Source organism: Scomber japonicus, chromosome 3 (assembly GCF_027409825.1).
Source record: "Scomber japonicus isolate fScoJap1 chromosome 3, fScoJap1.pri, whole genome shotgun sequence".
Taxonomy (NCBI): Eukaryota; Metazoa; Chordata; class Actinopteri; order Scombriformes; family Scombridae; genus Scomber; species Scomber japonicus.
The window spans coordinates 9,935,034-9,954,923 of record NC_070580.1 but is presented as its reverse complement, the minus strand read 5'-3'; the positions used below and the strand labels follow the sequence as shown (position 1 = coordinate 9,954,923).

General features: G+C 42.0%; 1 protein-coding gene across 5 annotated transcripts in view; it reads left to right on the top strand.

Moving 5' to 3' along the window:
- Positions 1-19,890, top strand: part of magi1b (membrane associated guanylate kinase, WW and PDZ domain containing 1b) — a 123,037-nt gene that overhangs the window by 48,250 nt on the left and 54,897 nt on the right. For all 5 annotated transcript variants that reach the window (XM_053315250.1, XM_053315249.1, XM_053315248.1 and 2 more), the window contains exon 3: positions 17,023-17,142. In XM_053315250.1, the coding sequence (XP_053171225.1) occupies positions 17,023-17,142 (120 nt within the window). The remainder of the gene's footprint in view (positions 1-17,022; positions 17,143-19,890) is intronic.

Here is a 19,890-nt window from a genome sequence, read left to right as displayed (position 1 = left end):
GCCTGCTATGGGAGTTTGCAGATAATGATGCGTTTCACTCTGACAATGGCACAATTAACAGTGCAGGATCTCATTACATTATATATATTGTATAATTTTACCAATCACGAAACATTAACATTAAATCGTTTCTTTCCCTCAAATAAACACAATGAATATTTGCGATCAGCGATTTTGATCATAATATATACTGTGTCAATTTATTAGGTACACTTTGCTAACATAAACTAATATACCAGCCCTACAACAAATGCTGCCTTCATGAGCGCTGTAATGTAGAGTGTTTGTTGTTTTAAGGCCATTCCTTTTTTACAGTGTTGTTTCTGTTGTATTGTGTAAGTGAAAGGTAGGCTGGTTAGACCTGTGTTTGGTTCCTGACAACCTAATATGTACCCTAGTATTGAGAACATTATGTAATAGAGTGTCACTGCCTAGAGAAGCAAGAACTGTGTCACTAAATCTGAACTATTGCTTAACTATTCCATTTACCTCGGAAGTTGGAGCTGGGAATGAGGTCGCACCCAAGTTGGTTTAATTCCAGAAGTCAGAAAACCAGTTTAAACCAGGTTTAGCTATTGATAGCAATACCAGTTAATAAAGATACATTTCGCTGTATTTTGCATACAAACAGCATAGCAACATGTCCACAGATAGAAATTGGACAGCGGTATGTGTGTGTGCGACTGATTTAATGAGACACAAATGCTAATAAACAGGGCTACAGCTTTCACACTCTTAATGTACGGGGTTATCTTGGATTTTAAGGTCGGTGGCTGGTGGGGTTCGTCTGATTTTCCTAGTCAGAGATCTGACTTCAGGGGGCGTTCCGGTTGATATTTCTAACTGAGAACTTAGAAATTCCGACTTCTGAGTACAACTGGAATGCACCATATATACTCAACTTACACAAATCTTCACAAGAGAATGTTTTAGTAGTTAGTAGTTAGTAAAGAGTAAATGAAACAAAAACATGAGTTGCCTCAAAGATGTAACCCCCCCCCCCTTTCCCTTCCCCCCCGGGGGTGGTTGCCAGCTGTTCGTTTGCACCTTGCATTCTTACTTAATATTGGTGTCACTTGTAAAGCTCTCTACACAGTCACACCCCACTTCAAATGTGTATAGTAGGGGGTTTGGGACACATTTAAAGGCCATCTGACAGAGAGTGGCTCAACACACGACCTTTGACCCCTCTCCCTTTTACATTGTATCACTGCTGTTGTTCCCAACCCCCCCCCCTCCTCTGGCCATAGTGGCATCACAAATGAATCCTACGTGTTAAATCCTAACTTTTTGCAGGCAGATGTGGGCCAGTTGGCTAGTTTTGACTCAACATAAGTAGGGGTGTTTTTTTTTTGGGTGGTTGTTACACCTGTAACTATCGCTGATGGAGAGTTTGAAGTCATTCTTTTGTGTCCTACATGTAGATTTATACAGCTTCAGCCATGCCTCTGTGGCCAGCTCTTGTCCCAGCTCCTGTTTTCTTCGCATATTGGTCAAGGATGAGTTGTTAAACACCTAGTGCATGTGTAAGAGTTTGTGTATGTGTGTGTGTGTGTGTGTGTTAGGACATCAGTGCCTAGGGAAAAGAAAAGCAACAGAGGTGTGTGTTTTTTGTGTGTGTGTGTGTGTGTTGCTTGAAGGAAGGGGGGTGCATTGATGGGGATCTGTGAGAACAAGAAAGAAGAGGGGTGAACAGCCAAAAGAAGGGGAGGGAGACAGAGAAAGAGAGAGAGAGAGAGAGAGAGAGAGAGAGAGAGCGAGCAAGAAGAAGAAGGGGGGGGGGAGAGGTGGGCGGGTGCATGTGGGTGCCTGCGAGACGGGAGACAGCGGGGCTCAGTCAGCGAGAGAGAGAGAGAGAGAGAGACAGAAAGCCTAGCATTGGTGCGTGTGCGTGTGTGTGTGTGTGTGGGTATGAGACGTGAGAGCATTATAAGCCAACGTGTGGACGCTGCTTAGCTTAGCTCCCATTAGCTTAGCATCACAAAGCCAAAAGCTGGACAGAGGACAGACGCACGGGAGGAGGAAGGGGAGGGCGAGAAGGAGAAGGAACTGTGAATCTGCACCGGTTTTTTCCTCCACTCATCCACACCTGATTGGATTTTCATTCTTTCCCTCTGTCTCCTGTCGACGTGGTGTTGTTCTGTGGACTGTAGGGGAAAGAGGAGGAGAAGGAGGAGGAGAAGAAGAAGAAGGAGAAAGCCCCCTCACGGGCTCCTTGACTGAGGTATTTTGATTTCATTCGGAGAAGGGTTCGCTGTGATTTTAATGGTTGTGTGTGCGTGTGTGTGTATGTGGAGGAGAGGAGGAGGAGGAGGAGGAGAGGGGGATAGGGATGGAGAGATGGAGAGGCAGGCAGGCAAGGCAAGGCAGGCAGGCGGCGAGGATGGCTGTGCATCAGGCGGAAGGCATCAGGAGCGAGAGAAGGGGTGGGGGGGGGGAGGAAGAGGAGGGGGGGCACATCGCTGGCAGTAATGGAGGCTGATGTGTTGTGGTCAAACGGAAGCTGTGCGTGTCTGTGTGTGTCTGCCTCAGGTATGCGTGCATCTTTGTGCGTTGGTCCGTGTCCCGGTTTGATGCCCGCATGTGTGCAAAGTGTCACTTCCCGTGTATGTGCGTGCGTGCGCGTACAGTATGTGTGTTACTCCAGCTCTACGACGGCTGTGTTAAAGCTGATCTGTTGACATGCTTGATCTTATTGGAAGCCATTACCTCCTGTCTGTCTGTCTGTCTGTCTGTCTGTCTGTCTGTCTGGAGCTTCCAGGATGCTAAGGTTAGCTTCTATACCTGTCCTTCATCCTTGCTCCTTTCTTTTCCTCCCTTCTCTCTCTCTCTCTCTTCTTCTCTTTCTCAATCCATCTCGTGTCTGGATGACCCCCCCATACCACCACCCCCCCCCTCCACCTCCTCCCCGCCTCCCCTTCTCATCTCTATCCCTCCATCCCCACTCCCTCCCTCTCCGCCCCTCTAAATGGATCGTTTTAAAGCCTTTCTTTTCCATTTCCATGTTGCTGTAGGTAGTAGCCTGCCCATGGTGCTTTTTTTCTGGGTGGAATAAAAAGACAAAGGCCGGCTGTGTGTGTGTGTGTGTGTGTGTGTGTGTGTGTGAGCAGGGGGGCATTTTCAGGAAGGTTTCTGGCTGATTTAGCTTCACACTGCACTACTGGCCCTTCAGGTTTTTTTTTTTTTTTCCTTTTTGTTTCTTATTCTAATCTCTCCTCTTCCCTTCCCCCGATCCTCAGACACCCCCACCACCCCCCACACCCCCCTTCTCTCTCTCTCTCTCTCTCTCTCTCTCTCTCTCTCTCTCTCTCTCCTCATCCCTCTGTATGGGAATCATTTAGAGCTGAAAGCATTGCTTATGAAGGGGAAAAATGGAGCACATCACAGGTCCAGAGAAAGGCCTGTTTTGATCTCATTGTGGCGTGGTGTGTGTATGTATATATGCGCGTGTGTGGCGTTTCCTCATCGCGAGCCTCTTTCAGCCAGCCCGAGCAGTGAAAACACCACCCCCCCCTCCTCCTCCTCCCCACCGACTCAAAACACTCAAATGAGAGGCGTCCGTACCGATCATTGAAAAAACTGCCCTCTGTATCATTTAATTTGCTGCCGCCGCCACCAGGGGAAGGACTGTTGAGATTTTTGGTGGTTTGAAGAATCAGGTGGGAGGGTCAAAGTAGCCATAAGGCTGGACGATGGGGCTGAAATGACCCCTCCTTCCTCATAAAAACCAAAAAAAAAAAAAAAAAAATTCAAAACAAAAATAATGTAGCCAGAAATGTAGAGGACTGGAAAATGCTGGAATTTGCGGCCTGTGCTTTTATTTGTTTCTTGTTGGATTAACCCTTTAATGGGACAGATGGCTCCATCCCCCTGCCGAGCTGACAAACCCCAGTCAGCCTCGTCACCCCTCCTGCAATTTTGTGTGTGTGTGCGTGCGTGCGTGTGTGTGTCTCACCAAGAAAGAAAGAAAAAAAAAGAAAAAGAAGCACTGGCAGGCTAGCTGTGGCCAAGATGGTGGATGGATCTGTTTTGGTTTTGGAATATGACGGCAGTCTGCTAGCCCTCCCCTCGTGCTCGTGCTTGTGTGCATGTGTGCATGTGTGTATGTGTGTGTGTGTGTGTGTGTGTGTGTATCTTGAAAATTATCCACAGAGACATGCCTCAGTATCCTCTTGGAAAATGTGGACTAGCTGGCTAGCTTGACATCAGAACATGTTTATTGTGGAGATTTAGAGAAATTGCTTCTGTAATAGCTTCTGCACAACAGTTGGGTGTACGAGCGTTGCCAGATTTTTAAAAGGCAAAACCCAAAATCATCCATGTTTCTCCTCTGTGATCACCGACACACAAGCATGGTCTCTTTATATAAGTGCTTATTTCAGCAGGGCAGATTGCTCAGATAAAGCCAACATAACCAGCCACACATGCTCAGCTTGAAATAAAAAAAACATGTCTCCAGCAGATATATTCTACATGTGCTTTAATGTCCAGCTGCATGTAAGTAAAGTTGATTATGTCTGACTTACTGAGGAAATATGGCGCATTATGTTTTCTGCTTTAGTCAAGCTCAGTTCAACGGTCAGCTGTCTGTATGAAGAAATATACACTGAGTTGAGAGTGAAATGGCCGGACTCTTTAAAAAAGACATACGGCAGGCTAATTCAATCCACTAGCAGGCCCGCCATGTAACACAGTCATCACGTTTCATTTCAAAGCAGCATGATTCAGTGCACAGACCAATTTCTTTTTCACTTAATACAGACTGAAGGAAAGCAGTCGCTCGCTCTTTGTCGAGGCATCCACAGTTTTATAAGGGGGGGAGTCAGAGCTGTTAACGTGCACATCACATTGGCCCGATGCTTCACCCCTCCGCTCCGCTTTACTCACGTGAGACGTGCGCAGACTACGGACTGTGAAGAAACGAGGGGCGCTCTGCTTGTTGTATTCCATTGAATTTGTTGGTTAAATCTAGAGCTTCATCATTGCTGTGATATTTAATGTATAGTTAATTACTACCTGATAGCACATAGTCACTATTATACTACCTTGTACCCCTCTAATTCAAACTCTTTTTCACTGGAAGCAAAGTATAACAGAACCAGAACACTCATTATCCCTCACATCTTTATTATGGTATCACTGTTTAAGTGTGGCTGCCTAAAAGAGACAAAGCAGTGATTATTTACTTTTTGGATTACATTACATCATCAACATCAGTGTTTTGGGCTTTTGGCAAAACTCGAGTCGAGGGGAAAAAAAAAAAAAAACCACAGCCGTCCTCCAGTCAAACCCAAAAGCAGGAACGGTTTTTGCCCGGGCCACACACACAGGCAGTCATCAACGACTGCCAAAACGTAGCGGAGACAGAGAGGAAACACAAACGAGCAGATCACAGGCCGGATTGGACGAGTCTGCGGCGTTTACTTTACTTAATATCCATTACACGAAAGGAAGAAACAGCGGCTGGAAGATTTGAAAAAAAAAAAAAAGGGGAGTTGTTACACATTTGGGAAGAACAGAAACAAATGAGTAGCAGTAAAAAGGAACAAACAGAAAATAGAAGAGAGGGAAAGAACTGAGGAGTGCATTGTTAGTGGAGGGAGTGATAGAGACTGGAAGGAGAGTAAAGAGGGGAGGGCAGCAGAGGGGGGGAGCCAGTAAGACGAGTCTCCTGTGCTATCCACTGGGTCACGCTCATGAAAATTTTAATCAAGCTTTGCAGATAACAGCTTCCTCTCTAACTTAGCACATATACATTCAACTCTGTGCACTATATACGTCAGTGATGCGTATTTACACATTATAGAAAAACCAAAATTTCCCCAAAACCCTAACCCGCTGTCAGACTTGGTGCAGGGGCTGACGTTGTGTGTCCACGCCACAAAACTACTTAAAATGCACTCTTTCAAATAACTCCTGTCCTGAATGACCTGAATGCCAGAACACAAGCTGAATAAGAATAGCGGGACCTATTAATAGAACAATTATGATAATGAATCATTGCCAAACACATTTATGATGGCCTACTTTTCACTCGTGGCACTGATCAGTTCACCATGATGAATATCTCTTTTTTTTTTTTTTTTTTTTTTTCCCTGTATGGTTTATGAGATATTTTCATTCCTGCATTTTGAATTACCCAAGATATGAACCCACAAAAACTCTGAATTATAAGTGTTTTCCACCTTACTATGCATGCCTTTCTCTGAACCCTCTGACTTTTTGAAGAACTTGTATCTTAAGAAAATTGTATCTAGGTCATACTGGAGTCTGTGTATCTGTTGGTATAGTGTGGGCATACTCTACAGGCCTGCTTCAAATGCACTGATGGAAAGAAGAAAAGAAAAAAAAAACTTGCTTGATTATTTGGTGTCAGTCCAAGTCATTATTTGTCTTTGTAGTCTCGGTGGGTTTAAAATGATAGGAATCCACACCAAAGAAGCACAATTATATTAGTCCCCTTACATGTTTTTTTAAAAAACCAGAACTTCCAGACATCGTAAATGTCACAGTATTTGGTTAGCTGTGTTTTCTTTAGAGCCTGACTAACTTGTTTGGTCACTTGCCTTCCTCATGTTAAGTAATTCCAGGCTGAAACTGGCTCAGGGACACGCCATACAGAGCTGAATGTAGTGGTTCAACATGAGGAATAAATGTCATTTAGTTTGCTGTGACTATCAGATTCCAGAAAAAAAAGTCATTTTAAATGGCTCCAAGGATTTTGAGACAAGTTTTAAACATAAACATCACACTGCATGCGCTGTAAAAACCTCCTAAATTAGTACAGGAAAACTGGCTGTGGTGCGTTCAGTGTTGCTAAATATAATCATCCAGGGTAAAGGTGCATTAACCTAATTGGTTGTGTTTTTCTAACTGTTGTTATGTCATCAGAGGTGACATACTGACACGTGTGAGGTCAGCGTGATTGCATATTTCACAGCAGATGAACATTAATCACTGTCTCAGGAAAGAAAGTCTTTTAAATGAATCCAAGTGAGTTTCAGTTCTCACCTCAGTAGCAATGTTCTCAGTTATATCAGCCATAAAACTCATCAGCACATCTATCTGTCTGCTATTGTCTCTTTTTTTCTTCTTGTGCATATTGATAAAAATCTGTTTTGGGAGGAGCGATCTATAATGTGATAGTCCCCCTACCAGTTATTAGAAGCCCTGGGGTCAGAGCGAGGACCTCCTCCTAGTTTGTCCAGCAAACACTATAGAAGTCTCGTGGAAGTCTTGTTTTCACCACTTTCTACTGTGGTTATGTAGGACTGTAATGTAGTGCATGGAAAGTCAGAAACAACCTGGACTACTTTATCCAAGATGTCTTTTTAATCTGAAGCTTCCATCAAAATGGAAAGTTATATAGATGTGGATACTTTGCCCTAATTTTTCTGTTGTGGGACTTTTTTTTTTTGTTGAACTGCAACATTTAAGAATATTGGGACACATTCACCTGGATCTCACTACATAGTCATGTTTAGTCTTTTTCCTTTCAATCTTTTCGGGTGTTTTGGAGGTCACAGAAAGAAAAAGAGACCTGGTACTAATTTTAAAGTGATATACCAGTCCGGCTTACTCGAGCCTTTTAAAGAAAGAAAGAAAGCAGTGAGATTTAAGGAAGAGGAAGAAGTACCTGACAAAGATGAGCCAGAACACCATCAAACTGAATCTCATGAAGATGTCAAGCAAGACCCCTCCTCAGCTCCCAGCCAGAAACCAGACGATGTCCAAGGAGTCAAGCCCAACATTGTCCTTGTGGAGGGAATTAAATGTAGGTCACAGCTAAAATGCAAGGCCAGGCCTGGGGGGATATGTGAGCCCAGGGTGCTCTATCGCTCCTGGGGGGGGTGGAGGGGGGATGCAAGCCCAGGAAATAAACAGATTTTTCACACATGGTTATTTTTAGAAGCTGGGTGGTGGCTGTGTGCATGCCTGTACAGTCTTCTTTTACATTTTCATGCGTTGTTTTATGGCTAATTTTAATGCCACGTGTTTGTTTTTTTGTTTTTTTGTCTTTCTTTCTGTGATGTTCAAACTCAGCTGCTGCCAAGCTGAACTACTTTCTACCCCGCTTGTCCTCCTACAAAGCCTCGTGCGGCTGAAGCGATCATAATTTCCCTCTCCGTCTTCCATTGTGTCGTGGAAGTAATTTCAGTGGCAGCATAATAGAATGACGTAGTCAATTTAGTCTTTCTCATAATGTCATTGTACTCAAATCTCATCTTAGTGTCATCCTCTGCCTTCACCAATGTCAGCAACCTCAGTGTGAGTCTATCATGCCACGAGAAGGGCAGACGCTCCCTTAAAATAGTCTGCCATCAATTAAATATAGATGAGCTGCTTGGATTTGTCTGCCGGTGAGTGTTAGTTGTGCTCCAAGAGGGAAGAGAGGGTAAAGATCTTCTATAAAAATTAATACATTTAAAGAGATCCATTTTGTTTTACGGAATTTAAATCATAAGGTCTTTTTTTCAGGTTTGTCCAGTGGGAGACTTCCAAATATATTTATCTTTTTAAATGTATTCCCACAAAGGCAGAGTAAGAAGATCACTGCTCAACGTTAGCTCGAGAGGTGACCCGTCAATACCCGTGATACCACCAGAGAGGAAACGTCTGTGCTTTTGGGTGAAGTCTCAGGCGGAAGCTTTCAAGGAGAGCTCGTCATAGAAGAGATGGATTTTTTGGGGGGGGATTATCGATGAGTTATTGTTAGTCACGCTGTTAAGTAACTGATGGAATATCTCCCTATTTTGCAATCGATATTCGCTTATTCACGTATTGACCTCGAACCGAGATGTGAACCTTTGGCACGGCAGTTCAGTCAGTTGGGTGGAGATGACGAGGAGATGACAGAAAGGATGGATGCGGTTTGATATTGATCATCTGTAAGCTGAGTGACAGTGTAGGCAAACTGGGAAGGCCAAGGTCACAACAAGGGTTGCGACCGGTTGCTGTTGTGTATCGATTGTGGTTTGAAAGACATCATGCTGTAACCAGATGCTGTCTATACTGTAGATGATAAGTCAAATCTAGAGACACTGTGGAGGGGGGGGCTGACATTTGATTGACAAGGTCACGGTGACAACAAATTGGTCACGATTAGCTATTAAAACTGCAAAAAGCTGCTGCATGTAAGTGTGTTTTATAAAGATTTAAAACTTTGTATCAAACAGTCATGATTTGGATATGTGAGGATAGTCTATCACATTTGTATCTTTTACTAAAAACATTACACATGCAATTATAATCTACATACTATTTAATCAGTATACTGGAAGAATTTTTTATAATACTCTAAAGTCAACATGCCCTGAAATACAAATAGAAGTGCTCATGATAGCAAACAGTTACTTTTCCATCCAGCAGACACAGAGCAACGTCAGCAGCCCTCTGGAGTCTTCTGTCTTCTAACTGATACTAGAAATATAAGACTGACATTCAACTAACTTTGGTTCAACTATCATCATTATTTGACTGTTTTACTTTAGCTGTCTGCTGTTTTACACTAGACAGGCACTTATACACAACTTAACCCTAACCCCTCTTAATCAGTGGTTTCTATTGCAGCTAATGGTATTCAAAAGTCTTATATGAGATTAGAGATGTACCAATACCAATATCAGAAATGTGTCTGATACTGGCTCAAATAGCTTGCCTATCTTGTGTTGGATACCATTATTTAATAAATAACAATTTAGTCAAGTTATATCTATTGTATTTGGTTTAGGAATGCAATGTCTGAGCCAAGACTGTTTTTTTCTAAAAGACTGATCCCAGTCTGTTCCACACAGTGAGACACACAGCTTTTCAATTATTCACTGGTATCAGATCGGTACTCAGTATCAGCCCAGACCCATATCCCAGTCTTATTTTAAATCCAAAATAAACTTTTACTTGCCACATTTCCTCCTAGCTATCTTAGAAATGTGCAATATTGTGTTGTGCAGTAGTGCAAGAAATGGGTTAGGGGTTGTTTTCATTGCTAACCAGGGGGAATTCTCCCCTCATTTCTTGGCTTTTAATATCTATTAAATTGTTTGTATGTTTGTAGAGGCCTGTGTATAATGTTGCCATTGAGTGATTTTTACCACTGGCTGAAAAGAAGTGATCATCTGCAGTCACCGATACTAAGACATACAACACAGTGAAATATTAAACTGATTAAATGTGTGATAGAGATTTCTTGCTTTCACATGGCACCTGTGTTTTTTTTTCCTTTCTCACCTGTTCATTGGCTTCAACTTTTTACCAATGGAACAGAAATTATATGAACAAAAACAAAGATTAGATGTGTCTTTGTTGATTGTTCTCACTTTCTCCATTTACTAAAGCGAAACCTTTAGTGTTTCAACCCAGGTGATACTGGGTGAAAGAGATAAGATCAGCATTATGAAAAATTTGCATGCATCAGTGCAGAACCAGAGAACAACTATGCAAATTATCTATGCCTGATTTTAAAGCCACATTGGCATTGCATAAAAATATATCAAGTATAAGCTTGTTATCTTCACATTTATATAACTACATGTTTTTCTTGTAGGCCATGGTACACAGAGAGATATTCTAGAAAAGACAGTTACAGTCAGCAGTAAAACAACAAGGGTAAAAAACTGTGCGAAACATGAATTAGGCTAAATCATTGCTATAAATACCTGTCATGCATACATTAACACTGTATTATTGCATCTTCTTAGTCTTTCAGTGCTCCCCCTGGAGCACAGGCAGTTGGCAGCAGGAATGTGGAGGTAGAATGGACAGTGGAAGAACTAATATCTCTGTCTGGGGGGCTATGAAACCTCCTTGCAGATGGTAGAGGAATGGATAGATGGTGGTAAGGATGTCCTTGATAATGCAAGAAGCTTTGTGGACACGTGGCCTCTCCTGAATGGAGGGCAGAGAGGTCTGATGATTTCTGTTGTGTCCTCATTGGATGTTGGTGTGAGTAGAGTTCTGAGGTGTTGCAGTCCCTGTACCAGATTCTGAGGGCCTTTTTAGAATGTAGACAAGATTTTGGTTGGGAATCTTGTCCATTTCAGTTGCTGCAGAAAGTCGAGATACTGAACTTTCTTAGCAAGGGAGGGTGGTTTTATGGGTTCAGGTAATCGCTTCAGCTGAGAAACTATATACTCAGTAGTGCTGATATCCTCTGGGATGTTGTCACGATGGGCCTAGTTGAAGTCCATTGTCATCTTTGTTGAAAAAAGCTACTGTCTTAGCTGGTGGACAGCTACCCTTACTACAACTGCTGATTTACCAGTGGCAGGCCACAGTTCTCTTGCTCAGTTTGATGGTATTGGAGATGATGTTGCTGACACTGACTTGACTGTGGACCTCTCATTAAAAAGTCGAAAATCCAGTTTGAAATGCAGCAATGAGGCCTGGCTGGTAAAGCCTCCCTATCATCTCCTGTGGAATGACGGTATTAAAAGCCAAACTCTTAACGTAGCAGTCTTCTTGGTGTATAACGTAGAGGATATAACATTGTTAGTATAAGTGATCTAAAGAGGTGGAGAGACTGGACCATGACTCATCATTATGACTACTATGACAGGCACAAGGTAGAAATCACTGAAACTCTGTTCTTGGTTTCTTTGGCATTGGGATGATGGGAGCAGCTGACACATTCAGGAAAAATCTCCTGGTGAAAAACAGACATTAAAAATGTCTGTCAAGACTCAAGACGTACTCAGGCAGGTACACTCAGTCCTTGAGAATCCAAACAGGTATGCTCTCCAGTCCTGCAGCTTTACATAGGTTACATCTGTATAGAGTGTTCTCCACTTTAGCTTCATTGAATGGCAGTTTTGAATGGAGTACTGGAGTCAGAAATGTGTTTACATACAGTATATTTACCATTAGCACTTGTAGCATTGCGCTGATTGAACCTCACAAACTTTTAGACAGAGGAAAGAATAAATGCTGCCATGATAACTTTTCTGTGTTGGGCATTCTGCTTTGAAACAAGTATTAACCAATGGACCTATCATGATATTTGATAAGCCTTCAAACTACTACTACTTGAACTACCTGGACTGATTCATATTTAATCTTTTTACTTAGTGTTGTTTTGCTGTAATGCTTTGATCAATCTGAAGTCTGGTAGGAGACTTAGTTCACACTGGTGTCTATTGTGTTCTCCATGCTCATATCTAAATGTCAGAGAGAAGACCAAACAACAGACCATTTAGAGATCAAACTAATCACAATAATGGCTATTTTATGATGAGTTTAATTCTGATAGCACACAACCATAAATAACATCAGGATGGCAACACAGAGATGATAGGGGGAGAAGGTGATATTATAGTAGCAGCAACATAGTACTACTCTGTGGTACAACTCTGTGGTACATTGTGGCGTGGCTGTGTTATAGTCACTGTTCCAGTTTTAACTACAAGGTTATTCAGGACTGAATAACTACAGTGCAGAGGTGCCAAACTCTTTGATGCTCTCCTCATTGTAGGGGTCTTATCTGTTCACCATAGGTGGTTCACAGCACAGACAAGACAGTGCTCCCACTGTGGCTGTTATGGTAATGAAAATGTGTGTGTGTGTGTGTGTGTGTGTGTGTGTGTGTGTTGCAGGGGGCATGGGTGCATAAAGCTCCATTAAGTGATTACCCTCCACCCAATGCTCTCGTTTAGCCCCAGACCATGCCATTTGGTAGCCATGTACCGCCTCCCTATTGTCACTGAGCGTGTGTGTATGTGTGTGCTGGTTGGCAGGGGGTTGAACATCTGCTGATCTTAACAAGTAGTATTTCCTTCTCCACCCTTTTTGTGCCATTAGAAGCCAAAGCAAGTGGTGCATGCATGTTTGGCACAAATCATGACACCCCTTTGTGACGGCTGGAATCTGAGTCAACCCTGTGTTGGATTGCTGAGAGAAAAGGTGGCTCAGCATTCTGCCCTGTCTCATCTATGTGAGGAGGGACAGACAGAGATGAAGGAGAGAGAGGGACAGGACTTGCTGAATGTGATATAGTTCCATATGTTTAAAAATGAAACTACAAAATCTTACTGCACGCAAAGCACAAATTTAGCATGTCATTTTTTTTTACACACAGCATCACATTATACAGTCAAATTTTCAGACTTATCCAGTAATAATAAAGATTTTACATGCCTCACTAGTGTCTTGTGCCATAAGGAGATATTTTCTTTGGTGTTTTTGAGGCTTCAAACTGACAGCACTGTGCTCTCAAGCCTGAGTTGTAAATTTTAAGCTGCTGCTACACCGCAGTTTCCAGAACTTGAGTGTTCAAATATGCCAAATTAGTGTGCCACATACATGACAGTCTCACAGAATGTTTTCTTCTGTTCAAGAGCAGATTTATACTCTCGGGCTCCCAGCTGTCTGTTGCCCCACTGTAGAGAATCAAGTAATGCTAGACTAATTGGCTCGCTAGTTAACCTTTGCAATTGCACCAGTAGAAAACATAAGCTTTGAATATTTTAATAACGTGGTTGGAAGTGAGATACTGGAAGAACACTGTCATTATGACAATTTTGGTCATTAATTAAGCTATGCATGTATCCTCAGGAATCTGAGTTGAATAGTTCACTAGGGCTGACTGTCACTCAAAAATGTGTTTCTTGGCAGTTTCCAGTAGTCACTGCTGCAGACCCTCTCTGAAACAGTACTCTGGTTCCCCAGCAGTATAAGAAATACATGTAACTAGTAGAGCTGCAACAATTACTCGATTAATACTGATCCATTAGTCAATCAACAGAAAACTAACCAGCAACAGTTTTGTCATTTTTTAAACAAAAATGCTGAATATTTGATAGTTTCATGTTCTCAGATTTGAGAATTTGCTGCTTTTCTTTGTCTTAGATGATAGTAAATTGACTATCTTTTGAGTTTTTGACTGTTGGTAAGACAAAATAAGGCATGTAACGACTAGGGCTGGGCAAAAATTGATATTATTATTGGTATCTTGATATTTTATAGATATCTTGGATTTTTAACATAGTAATATGGTGATAGGATAAGTGTTGTTTATTCCTATTTTTAAGGGCTGCATTACAGTAAAAATGTTGTTTTCTGAGCTTAACAGACTGTTCTATTATCTGCCTTTATCCACTAACCCATTATATCCACATTACTGATCATTATTTATCAAAAATCTCCTTGCGTAAATATTGCGATAGTCGTCCCTACAATATTGTCAAAAAATTAATATTGATATATTTGGTTGAAATTATCGTGATATTTGATTCTGCCAAATGAATTTATCAGGTAATCAAAAACATTATTGGAAGATGAATAATGACAATAATTGTCGGTTGCAGACCCAGACTTGTTTAGAATAATGCTCATGTAGGGATCATTGTCCATGTGATCAGTCAATACAAACGCTCTTAGTATCAGTGGTTTTCTCTCTTTGACTTCTCTCCACTTCCAATTTCTCACCATTCTTTCCAGCCCTCTCATTTTTCTTGTGCATGCATCATTTATGCTTTCTCATGTGGACCAGGTCTTTGAGTCAGCCCCCAAAATACTTTAATATTTCTGTGCATGGAATTAAAAAGGGAGTTGTGAAGCCATAGGAGACCGTGTAGATGACTGCATCATCATTGGAGGCCAAACTTCCCCATGTAGCTTCCCCGAGTCTCTCTCTCTCCATCCTTCCAGGGTTGTCCCTAGCAACAGCAGAAACCCAGTGGCATGATGCATGAAGACACAGAATATACTTTCATTTTTCTTTCCTTTATTTTCATAGAACAACATTTACACCCCGGATCATTTATTGTTGTTGGTTACACAGTTCCGGGCTCCATCGAGCGTTTTTGTGGGCATGCGTGCATGTGTTTTGATGCAGCAGTAGTGGCTCCGAGCTCCCTGTGCTACACTACGACTGCCAATATCTCAACATTTGTTTCCTTGATCATCTTCTTGAAATGCTAATGACGCCCACCCACCCATCTTCAGCGGTGAAAATGTTGAAGCCGTTAAAGCCACGAGCCAGCCAGCGGTAGGCGAACACCCTCACAGCAAATCTCCAAGGCTTCATTGTATGTGCCAGTAGCTGGATTATGCTAACTCTTAGCTTTGGGAGTCTCACTCCTTCTCTTGTCTTCCTCTGAATTTTAGAGGTCAGCATCCGGAAGAGCTGTAAGTCTGTCGCTCGGCTCATCCAATCCCAGCCCGGCAGGAATCTCTCAGTCCCAACCTGTCTGTCCTTCTCACTCCATTTCCCAGCTTGGTCAATGGAGCTTTTGTTGGGGGGGGTGGGTGTATTGAATTAATTAGGCCTATAGCGATGACAGTGTCTTAGCCCATGGGCCTTAGCCAAGACTCTGCTTTTCTATCCCTTTTGAAACACTGGTCACAATTCCACTTCCTTGGTTTTCTAAGAGCAGCAGTGTCTAAATAGAGTCAAAATCAATGGCCGCTTTTGTGTGGAAAGTGAACTGACAGTCGGCTGAAGGCCCGGGCTCGGCTGAGGACTCTCCAAGGTTGACACTCGGTTAAAGACTTGATGCTTGGGAATGAGCGAAGTGACACTGTTTGTTTGATAGACTTCAGAGGGGATTTGTTTGACTTAAAGTCAATTTCCTGAGGCTGCATGAGTGTCTGGTCGCTAACGGTGGGTTTGGAAGTTTGTAGGGACTAAATTATGAATGTAGTGATGTACAGGAAGGATTTCCATCAGATTTTTCCTTACTTGAAGGGCAGATGCACATACATACATGTGCTAGTCTTTAAAAAAACACATAACAGAAGACTAGGCTGTGATTGTGACAGCTGCATGTCCACAATGTTAAATGTATCTTCAGACATGGGCCTCTCCAAAGCCTCTCTACATGCGCTGCATGCCTGTGCGAGTTTAATGCATGCTTGCTGGAGTCAGGATCCAGCACATGTTTGATTTATCACCAGTGTCACTGAACATGGCTGTAGCGGGAGCCTCTCCCCCAATCCCCACGCATCTATTTTTACTAGCTTATTGCTTACCAACCCACTGGAGACGGAGCGATTGCGAGATAAGACTGATAGATCAAGAGACGGGAGAGAGGGAGGGTTAGAGGGAGGAAGCGAAGAAGAAGAGAAAGTCCTCTGTTGCTGCCAAACAGATGTTTGTCAGAACGGCCGAGATGAGAAAGATATTTTCCTGCGAGCATCTTGACAGCGCTCACAGCAAGATCACTTCTTCAGCCACTGACGGAATAATATTCTTTTTTGTAGAAGGTTACAATGAAATGAAACAGGGAGAGCAAGACAACTGGCAATATGATATATACCATTAGTCAGAAAATATGGGAAATGTGTGAAGTGTACAAAGAAAGCAGAATAAAGAATATTCAAAAGATTTAAAGAATGAGGTGGTATGACTTTTCCATCAGGTAGATTTGCAGCGTTGTCTTCTCAGGATTGGCTGTGCTGTAAAGCTGGTTACCATTGATGCCATGTTGGCCAACTGTCAACAGTCATTAAAGACAAGTGCTAGAATCTCACAGGCTACATGCCAAACCACACACCCACATTTTCCCCCCACATATGGCAGGATCCCACTAAGGTGCTACTATGATACCTCACACTATAGTACCCCAGCGTGAAGGAGCATCATAGCCAACAATGGATCATGTCTCTTTTTGGAATCTGCCATCAGTGTATAGCGATACACCTTTTTTTCTTTTTCTGACACCATTGCATTCATAATTTTCATCTACCAATAATACAGTCGCTGTTATGATATGCTACAAAAATGCTATAAATTAGAGCTGCCATGATTTGGTCAATTTTACCTTTCTCTGACATTTTCTAGACCAAAGAACTAGGCCAAACAGTAATTACTACAACTAACAAACAGATGAATCATTAGTTGCAGCCTATCCTATTATAAATATAATGTCTTAAACACTTCCCACGTCCCTTCTAACACCGGAAACGTGGACAGTGTTAGTCAAATATATTGATGCAGTTGTCTAAAGGGATGGTGTGCCTGAAGGGTTCAGCTCTGAAATCTTCAGTTTTTTTTCTAACCGCTGCTCCGTCTCTTTTCCCGATGTCCAGGTACAACCCGCCCCCCACGTGAAGGTGAAGTTTCTGGCGTGGACTACAACTTCCTCTCAGTTGAGGACTTTCTAGAGTTGGAGAAGAGCGGAACCCTTTTGGAGATCGGAACATATGAAGGTAAATGAGGAAAATCACACTTGTGTTGTTGTGGATGCATTATAGTTAACTTCTACAGATACACGCTTGCTGTGATTTGCTTACCAGAGGGAATAAAGCTAAATACAGATGCCTCATACAGAGAGAGGAGTGGGAACCCTCTGAGGTAAAGCGGTGGTATAGGTCTGCTCCACATGCCTATTCTTGGCAGGATATGAGCTCCCCTAAATGTTGAAGGGAAGTGGATAGATAAAAAAGGAAAGGAAAAAATTAAACTCAAATCACCCTACTTTGCATTTCAGAGTCTAGTTGCAGTTTGTTGGTGCATTTTTGTGAAAGTTTGGAGCTATAAAGTTTCATAGAATAAGCTTCAGTTATATAGAACAACAACAGTGAATATCTATAGCTTTTTGTCATGGTGTTCTCATAGACACAGGTACAATGGGGCCCTATTACTGCTTCATTTATTACACATGAAACAGGCTTAAGAATAACTAATCTTATGTTCATACACACATTTGAGATTGCATCTTGGACTTTGGGAAACAGTCTTTGACATTTTACACCATTTTCTGTTCTTTTTTGATCTATTGAGAAATAATGGTTACCTACAGCTAGCACAAATGGAGCAACCACTTGCAGTGACTATACTTAGCAGCTCTCAGACATTACTTTCTCTTTTCCTGTGCGTGTGTGTGCCAGTGTTATCAGTAAGTGCACATGCTTTAATTGTGGGCATTGAACCTGACTTAGTTGGAACAGCAGGAATTAAGTCTTTCTGCACCTCTTGCTAGCACTTAAAGCTTGCCCATTCATGGTACACACTGTCAGTAAGCAGGCATGTTGTACCCCTGTCTGGGCTAATCAGCCTATTTCTGGACAGGTCCACCTGATGGCACAACAGGAAGGAACCATGTACTCTCTGTGCCTCCGGTCAGTGCTCAAAACATGCCACAGTTAGGTTTTGGTGCTAGTCTCTGTGAGTCAAAGAACACATGCTCAACATCCAAAAATCAGACAACTCTAATGCAGAAGAGGCAGATTTACTAACATCTCCTCAATTTGACATAATGCCACGCAGCAAGAAGATATGTTGTATTTTGAGAGGGTTTTTTTTTCTCAAATGGAAACATTCATGTTTATTTGCTCTTGGTCTGCTACAGCTATTAGTCTGTTCAGCATAAATGTAGGTCAGATAGCCTACAGCAACGCGTTTACCGCCTTTCTCTGGGGGTTGTTGAACGCAGCACTCAGAGATATTGGAAATCACTGGATGAAGTACACAGTAGAGGAAGATGAGGAGAGTTGAAATAATGCAACAAAAAGTTAGTTTGAAAGCTGTGAAAAGGTTGCTGTCAAAATCTTGAGTGGCAAAGGTACAATAATGGGGAAAAAAATGGTATGGTGAATGCTGGATTTTTTTTTTTTTTTTTTTTTAGGGACTGAGGAGTTGTCAGTAGTCAGTGTTTGGTTGATATTGTGTAGGCTTACTCACACTGACAGGCATACACACATGCACACAAACACATCTACGTTGGTATTGACTCATTTGTTCAGTATGTGATCTTTTGTTGCTGCCAAAATTAAAGAATCTGTGTGTTGGTGGAAACATTAGTCATGTGTGGGGTGTCAAGCCTTGATAGGTTTCAATCATCTTTCCCCATCTCACAGTAAAAGGTCACTGTCCACAGTAGCAATAAAAAATCATTTGAATATCTTTGTTATATGCAATGTTAGTGTCACTTGAGTTTAAATCTACTCTAAGTAAGACGGTTTTCATTGACCAGCAAAGCCAAAAGAACAGTAATCATGACACAAAGGATGTGTCACACACCACTTTTGCTTCACTGCTGAATCAGTCACCACTGACACGCTGCAAGGACTGTAAACAACAACAACAACAACAACAACACCAGTCAGTCGGAAAATGTTTAAAGCGTCTGCCGTGTCCTCTTAGCTTGTTCACTGTTCCATAACAGTGGATATCCCTCTGACGGCGTTCCTCTTATCTTAACCTAGGAGAAACAAACAAGGCTGATGGACTTGAGACTAACAACATATTGACTCCACTCCACTGACAGTATAAAAAAGACTTAAAATAAAGCCAGTTTGTTTGTTCTTCTTAGCAAGCTTTAATTTGAAGATGGGGTGAGAACTGGTCCGTCACAGGGAGGATTGGAGTCATTGATTCAACACATCAGATGCACGTGTTTGATTGCCAATTATCAAAAATCACAAGCATAATAGAAACCAAGGTACATTTTGATCATTGTTTTACAAACCACAAGATACAGGCTTATTCTGAGCTTTGTGAAAAGAGATAAAGAGAAGATATTAGTTGATTAGTAAAACAGAATAAAGACCCCACTATTTGGAAATGGGCCTCTTTTACACCAAGATCAGCCTAAGTTTGGTTAGTGTCAATAGTTTCAAAATCCTCTGCTAATTACTTGGGTTGAATGTTTTATAACCTAGGACATGCTACTATTGCTTTAAAGGCATTTGGAAAGGTAAATGTAATATCAGAACTAGGTATCTGGCTAGGAAGGAAAAGTCATTGGACAGAGACAGCCAGAAATTGTTGGCCTCATGTCTGATCCAAAGTTATTTTGACTATGCTTTTATTTCATGGTGCCGGCCTCTCTCTTACACAGACGAGCAAAACAAACTGGTTGGAGTCACCAGTCACTTACGCATGAGTTATGTGGGTAGGTGTCAGTTTTAACAGGGGACATCAATTCCTATTATTATTGTTATTATTATTATTAT